General features: G+C 39.9%; 1 protein-coding gene across 1 annotated transcript; it reads left to right on the top strand.

Moving 5' to 3' along the window:
• Positions 1–7,080: 7,080 nt before the first annotated feature.
• Positions 7,081–7,758, top strand: Cldn8 (claudin 8). Its single transcript, XM_036203203.1, has one exon. It carries the CDS (start codon positions 7,081–7,083, stop codon positions 7,756–7,758), a length of 678 nt encoding a protein of 225 aa, XP_036059096.1.
• Positions 7,759–8,040: the final 282 nt, after the last annotated feature.

Here is an 8,040-nt window from a genome sequence, read left to right as displayed (position 1 = left end):
AAATATATGTTAAGTGGTGGTGATCAGTTCATGGCATGTTATAACATGGTATAAAGCAGAGGACCTATAAAAAGGGAAGAAAAAATAAAGGAAAAGGTGTTATGACACCAGCATACACTCTTGTAACATGACCCTCAATGGTATATATAAATTTATTAAGGGGTTGTATGGAGAAAACAGACTCATTGATACAGGATAAGGTAAATTCAGTTGCAGAGTCATTGGAAAGCTGGAGACTGATCACAGGATGCTTCATGCCACCTGATCCAGTCTTTACCACCCAAGAGAGCAAAGACTATGTTTCTCCTCCCTTTTAAGTGGCCATGTAGGCAGATAAGAAGCACTGCCTCTATCAGGTCGGATAACCCAAGGTCATGGGTGGAGCAAATTACTACTACCCACTCTATCAATGCTATATAAGGAATACATACGCTCTGCGATGTTTCCCCAAATTGAAAATTTTGAATAGACTATTTAAAGACTGAAACTTTTGTAAATTATATATTTTTAACAGAAAAAATATGAAAAAAAATCTGTTCATTAAATTCGATCATGTACATTAGTATTTTTTAAAAGTTAATGATATGAAACTATTTTATTTACACAAAAGATGCTAAAACCCATTAGCACACAAACTAAATCATTTTTTTGTGAGTAAGTGCATGTCAACACAAATATAACCATGAAAACTTATTTAGATTCATTATTAAGTATAGGTACTGATATTTCTAACTTTCTTTATATTTTTACTTTCACTTTATTAAAGTTAACTTTAAAGTTACATTTTAAAGTTAAAGGTTTTTGTTTGTTTGTTTGTTTGGTTGGTTGGTTTTTTGAGACAGGGTTTCTCTGTAATTTTGGTGCCTGTCTTAGGTATAGACCAGGCTGGCCTTAAACTCACAGAGATCCACCTGGCTCTGCCTTCCAAGTACTGGGATTAAAGGTATGTGCCTGCCTGGCTTCAAGTTTAAAGTTTTAAAGTTTAAATATATTCTTTAACTTTACTAAAGAATATGCCCTGTTTTTAAGTGAACTATTGTTGAATTATATTTACTATTTAAGTAATTTTGGTGATTCAGCTTAGGAAAAGAGGAACTAAGGAAATGGTTTTTAGAGGGGTGGATAGGATGAAACCACAGTGCTTACATATAAGAGCCTCAAAAACTAAAATTTAAACTAAAAAAAAAAGGCAGGCTTAAGTTAAATACACAAAGTTTCTCAATGGTTTGCAATACCTGTGCTTTTTCAAACTATCATCCTTCCAGTGGACATTGACATGTGATGCTCACAAAGTTACAGCTTAGTTACCCTACCATACATAAATGGCAAAAATCATCTGATAGAACAAAATCCTATGCCTGCACTTCAAAAATTTTCCTTTTCTAATTTCTTTTGAGGAAATAGTGGGCGGGCAATCAAATGAGAAAGGACAGCAGTTTCCCGATCCATGCTTGTATAGAGCAGCAGAAAGTGTGAGCCTAATGATGAATACAGTCTCTCTCAAGTCTAACCTACTCAACTATAAAAGGAATCAAGTACTCCTTGCATTTTATGGATGTTTAAATGTGAGTAAAAGGATGTTAGAAACTATATCAAAGAGAATATTTGATGAACAGTAGATTATGAACAGTAAATTTTACTTTCTCTCCCTCATGCCCCCACAAAAATAAAATAAAGAAAGAAAGGGGGAAAAAAAGAAAACAAAGTTCAGATTAGTAGGATTGGAATGTTCCATGGAAAGTCTTCCCTCCAAACTGCTCATGTTTAGTTATTTCTCTGGATTCACAGGAGATATTAAATATATCACAGAGACTAGCCTCAGCACACACTCATTATTCTTTTTTTACAGAGCAGTAAGTTCAGAATAAAGATTGCATATTTTTAATCATCATCACTACTTGTGGAAGGTAACCTTGTTTACTTGGTAAACTTTAGAATCATCCGGAAGCTACTCTCTAGGCAGTTGTAGTGGATTGTAGTGAGTGCTGGTCTGACTGCTGTGGAAAGATCCATCTGAAATTGGACAGCACCGTTTCATGAGATGGCTCCCAGGACTTAAACTGTCAGGACAAAGCTAGCTAAGGGCAAATGTCCATACCACTCTGTTTCCTGACTGTGGTTGTATGTGACCATTGCCTCCTGCCCCCACTACCTTGACTATCCCTGTAGACTGTACCTCCTGGAACTGTAATTAAAGTAAATCCCTCTTTCCTCAAGTTGATCTTGTCATATATTCTATTACATAAGCATGAAAATGAACAATTACAAAAAATTACTACCCAAAAGGGGGACTGTTGCTGTGTAAAAACTGACCATAGGAGTCTAAAGCTTTTGGAGGTTGTTTGTGGGAGGAATGTGGAAGAAGTAGAACTTTGAGCTAGAATAGTCTCTACTGCGGACAGTGCTTAAAGGGTATCACCCTTAGGAGAGTTTCAAAGTCAGTAATGCTCAGGTAGAAGTCTCGCTCATGGGGTTTCAGAAGGGAGCAGTCACTCTGTAAGACTGATTTAGGGCTACTCATGTGATATTCTAGCAAAGAACTTGGCTACATTCTGCCCATGTGTTGAGGATGTGAATGATGTTGAGATTACAGATAATAAAGTGATTTTTTTAGGTAGAGGAAAGTTAAGGACAAGATAGTATTCAGGTGGTTTCATGGTCACTGCCCATTGCTCTCATCTGGCTCTACTATAAGAGATGAAAACCTGAGAGCAGGAAGTAAAAAGCTGTGGCTTGGGAAGGAAAGAAGTGAAAGTTTAAAGTTTCAAGCAAGGAGAGTATAGACCACAAAGTATGTAACTGTTGAAGGGCTTAGTACTATTAGAGAGAAACCTGGTGCTCTTCACTGGGACAAGAGGAACGTGCTTGCAGGGCAAAACTTCATCTATGGGAGGCTCTTTAAAGGACTGAATAACATGAAGAAAAGGAGCTGAATGCAAGGTATTTATCTCTCTGCTGTCAATAAAAAAATTAACAAGATGCGTCATGTCCCTGTTTCCACAACTTCCTCACCAAACCTTGACCATTTGGCTTTGCAGTCCCCAGAAGAGGGATGAATATCACTTTCCCATTGGACTCACCAGGTGTATTTGTGTCATTTTTTTCAAAGTATTGGAAATGGCTAAGGTACTAACTAGATAATGACTCTATTGGAAAGAGTTCAATTTTAAGCATAACAACTAAAATAGGTCATCAAGAGGTGGCAAAGATGGAAGACAGCTATTGGGGAATAAAACCCAGGAGTGTCCATCAAGAAGGACAAGTGAGGGGCTGGTGCAAGAGACCATAAAGCAAAACGCAGTTCAATGTTAAGAACAAAAACCAATAAGACCTATTGATATGTTCACTTGCTTTCTCAGGTGAGAAAGTACAATGAATTAACAGTGAACAACAATTAACAACAAACACAGGCTGTAAACTGTGCACACTAATGAATTTAGGAAACAATAGGGATTGGCAACTTCGGGGAAGCAGAATCAATAATCATTTTTAAAAATTCAGAAAAATTATTGGTAAGCTAAGACTGAAGAGTTGGAGTGTAGAAATAAAGACAACAGAGGCAAGAGATAGCTGAGGGCAATGTGCTATTGTTCATGAAGGGAAAGCATTTGTGTGCATTAGGTACTTGTCAGAGTAGAATTTAATTACAGAACTTAAATGAAGCACCTGATTCTTGCCTCTGGAAGCAAGTCCCTTTCTCTGGGAGTAAGGGTTCATGCCTGTCCCACCTGTGTCCAACCTTTCGACATTGTAACACCTTATCATCCTCTACAAAGTTCATGCTTGAGAACCCTGCAATTGAGATACAAACTAACAAACAACAACAAAAATGAAAAACATCACAAATAACCTCACGTACTATTAGCCATTTTGCGTGCTGATGTTCAGCCTGCCAATAGGCTGCAGAACTACCATGGCCGTGAGCCATCTCAACGTTCAGGAGGCTGAGGCAGAAGAACAGACACGAGTTTCAGACCAGTTAGTGAGTGCTGAAAGTTATGTTACAGGCCAGCCTAGACTGCAGTCTGAGGTCTCATCTTTAAAAGAAAAATACGTTTTGTTTTGTTTTTTAAAGCACAGTCAAATTGAGCACTCATATCTGCTCATATCTTCACAGTAACTTGTAAAGAGACAGACAAAACCTTTAATCTGCTCAGGTGGTTCATAGTACCAAAAACATGAAAATATTATTAATCTACTAAATCTCTAACCACTACTACTATTTGAATTTTTCAGCCAAGTTAATCATCACAGGAAAGTAGATAAGCCATAAAAGACTTTTAGTCTCTGAACTCAGGCTTCTGTCCCTAGAAAACATGAAATTCTCATTTTGCCCCCTTTCTCATTTCTCTGATCTTTAGCACACAGTTATTTCAAAATACCATGGAGTGAATTAGATCACTGCCCGACTTAATCTGGGTGCCCTGGGCTAGGTGCTACAAGAGCAGTCAGCTGTGTAATTATTCTAATGTCAGCCTGGGGTTAATCTCTCACACAGGTCTCAATCTTTGAGCTAAAACAATTTCAACTGAAAAGTACTTAATCCTTTTTAAATGAGGAGAATATTTACATCAGTGAAGTTCCTGACACAGCCCAATCCTTAAGGGGAGGGATCTAGTTACACATAGTCAGATGTCTCTATAGACACTGGGGAAACTGAGTTTCATGGGTAACTCGCTGTCTCACTTGCCCACTCTGATGCAAATGTTCAGCAATATTTATCCAGAGCTCCCAGAAAATATATCACATGGATATTTGGAAATTCAATATGGATTCAAATGGCTAACATATGCCCTTAGATCCCTTAAGTACAAGCTGGTCATTATCCAACTAATGCATTCGTTCCTTCTTCAGTTTAAAATTATGTCTGTCATTCAATTTTTCCAGATTGACAATTAAAGATTAAAACTCTCTCCAGATTCCATTTCAAGTCATCATTTGTAGCTTGAAAATTACTTCCAATGATAATATATTTCTACTCCCATGTCTATTCACAAATCTGTTAAAACTGATAAAATCTGATGAAGAAAAGAGTGATATTTATTTCTACATCAAGATAACAAAGGAATGGTGAGCTCTGAACAGTTAAACAAATTAAGAAGTCGATGGAAATATAACATTTGAGGTTATTACATAGTTCAAAATACTCAGTATACTAAAATGGCTTGGACTGCTATCCACTCTTAGTTTTTAGAGGATGGTTTACTTTCTGGTCTCCATTTTTCCTTCCCTGTCATACATACATTTTGCTTCAAAAGTCCCCATAAACTTCCCAGTTTTTAGACCATTAGAATTTCGAAGTGTGATGAGTAAGCCTAAAACAGTATCTTCAATCTTTGGATTCAATGTGCAAAGAATCAGATGGAAGCAAAATTTCAAGAACGGTGTTCTTTCCCTGTAATCCTATTATTCTGGAGGTAGATGCAGGGAGGTTGAGAGTTCAAGGCCATTCTTGGCTACATAGCAAGTTCCAGGACAGTAAATACTACACAGGCCTATCTCAAAAACCACAAGAAAGAAAGAAAGAAAGAAAGAAAGAAAGAAAGAAAGAAAGAAAGAAAACAAGAAAGAAAGAAAGAAATAGTGGAGATGTTATTTTATGTCAGTATCTGTTATTGTAACAGGAAATTAAAATACAATTTGAGGTGTTGGGCATGTAGCTCAGTTAATAGAATGTTTTCCCAGGGTAACCAAGCCCTAGGTTTGATCTCCAGCACTGCACAATCCAGGTGAGATAGTACATACCTGCAGTCCTAGTATTTGACAGATAGAAGCAGGAGGATTAGGAATGCAAGGTCATCCTCTCAGCTATATTGCAAGTTCAAGGATAACCCGGGCTACCTGAAGGGGGAAAATAGCTTCAAGTTTGGAAAGGCAGGGCAGAGAGAAAAGATGGCCTCCAAAGGGAAACTTCTAATGGAGCTGTGGATGCTGATTCCACTGACACTTTCATTATCGTTTTTCAAAGACAGTTCAAATTGCCATGCATTTAGGGACTGCTAAGTATATTTGCATAACACATGTTATGAAGATGTTACTTTAAATACCAGCAATTTGCAGAGACCTGGTACTATCTTGTACAATGTCCAGAGTTCCATTTTCTTCTGACCAGAAGACAGAGCAGGAAGTAGCAGAGCAGGAAGTAGTGGGCTAGAAAATAAGGTCTCAGCTTTAGTAGGTGCTGACAGTCTCGCTGAAGCACTTTAGTTCCTCCTGACACAGCCATCTGGCTTCTTTTTGTGTGATTGCACTCTTCATTATAAATCAATATCATCAGGAAAACAAATGCCAACTAGTAGTTTTCCTGGCTTAAAAGAAAACCATATACAGTTAGTGCCAACAAGGAAGGCAACCTGCTTTGTTCAATTACTCCAGCCTAGCTTTCGGCTTTTGGCATGTTCTCCTGGCTGAACTCGCTCTGGGAGAGCTTGCTTTGAAGTTCTAGACAAATTAAATCAACCCTTTGGATCACATGTATCCCAAAGAATGTGGTTTCTCGGGTAGAAACAATCCGTCAATCCTTCATTCTCCTTTAATTTGGCCTCGGAGCCACTCCTGCAGAATTCGTAGGAAGACATTTTCATTGGAGCCTCAGTCACAGCAGTTTAGGGTCAGAATTACCTGTGCGCAGAGCAATGCAATGCCCCTTTGCTGGGAGAGAATGGCTCTGTCCTGGCTGATTGTGCATACATTCATAATTATGCCTCTAGGTAAAACTACTGCTGTCTTCTTCGAAAAATGAGAAGTCCAAAGAATGTTTATTTGCAAGTCCACCCTTCCCAAGTATCCAGAGTTGATTTAGACACACCTGAGCTCCCATCCCCCTCTTATTGGCTCAGAAAGTTGCCCCACCTGATTTGCAAGGCCGGGGGGGGGGGGGGGTGCACAGAGGAGTGTCTCACCAGTCAGCACTGGATTTGATCTAGCTAGAAAGGGTAAAGCCGTTGTTATTAAAAAATCACTGCGCTCTGAGCTCGCTTCTACATCGGGTCTGTTCCCTCCCAGGGCACACAGATTTCTCCTAGAGAGAAGCCCTACCTCCCTGTTCAGCATTTCAGCTGGTTAAAACCCTGCAGGATCATGGCAACCTCTGTTCTCCAAATGGCTGGACTGGTGCTTGGTGGTGTTGGCATGGTGGGTACCGTGGCAGTGACCATCATGCCCCAGTGGCGAGTGTCTGCCTTCATCGAAAGTAACATTGTGGTTTTTGAGAACCTCTGGGAAGGCCTGTGGATGAACTGCATGAGGCACGCCAACATCAGAATGCAGTGCAAGGTCTATGACTCTCTGCTGGCTCTCACTCCTGACCTCCAGGCATCTAGAGGACTGATGTGTGCTGCATCTGTCCTGTCCTTCCTGGCTTTTATGACAGCCATCCTCGGAATGAAGTGCACCAGGTGCACCGGCGACGATGAGAACGTGAAGAGCCGCATCTTGCTAACAGCCGGAATCCTCTTCATCATCACTGGCTTGGTGGTGCTCATCCCTGTCAGCTGGGTTGCCAATTCCATCATCAGAGACTTCTACAACCCACTCGTGGATGTGGCCCGAAAGCGTGAGCTTGGAGAAGCCCTCTACATTGGCTGGACCACAGCCCTGGTGCTGATTGCTGGAGGAGCGCTTTTCTGCTGCGTGTTTTGTTGCACGGGGAAAAGCAGCAGCTACAGATACTCTGTGCCATCCCATCGCACCACTCAAAGGAGTTTCCACGCGGGAAAGAGATCCCCGAGCATATACTCCAAAAGTCAGTATGTGTAGTTGTTTGTGTATGTGTTAACTGCACCTATAAAGCCAAGCTAATCACTGAACCAGCCACTGTTTTCGAGAAATGGAACCCAGGGTGTATCCATTTACCTTGCCTAACTGCCCAACTCTCATTACAGGAAATATACACAGTCTATGATTCTATAAATGATTTTAGCAGAATGAGGTATTGTGCATGCTGCTTCAATTGTTCTAGAAAGCAGAGTCATTTGTTCTCCAAAATGGTTCACACGGCTTTTCCTTTATCAGTTACTCTGAAATGACACATCTAAAGGC

This window comes from Onychomys torridus, chromosome 12 (genome assembly GCF_903995425.1).
Source record: "Onychomys torridus chromosome 12, mOncTor1.1, whole genome shotgun sequence".
Taxonomy (NCBI): Eukaryota; Metazoa; Chordata; class Mammalia; order Rodentia; family Cricetidae; genus Onychomys; species Onychomys torridus.
The sequence above is the reverse complement of the archived record's forward strand: the minus strand, read 5'-3'. Positions and strand labels throughout refer to the sequence as shown.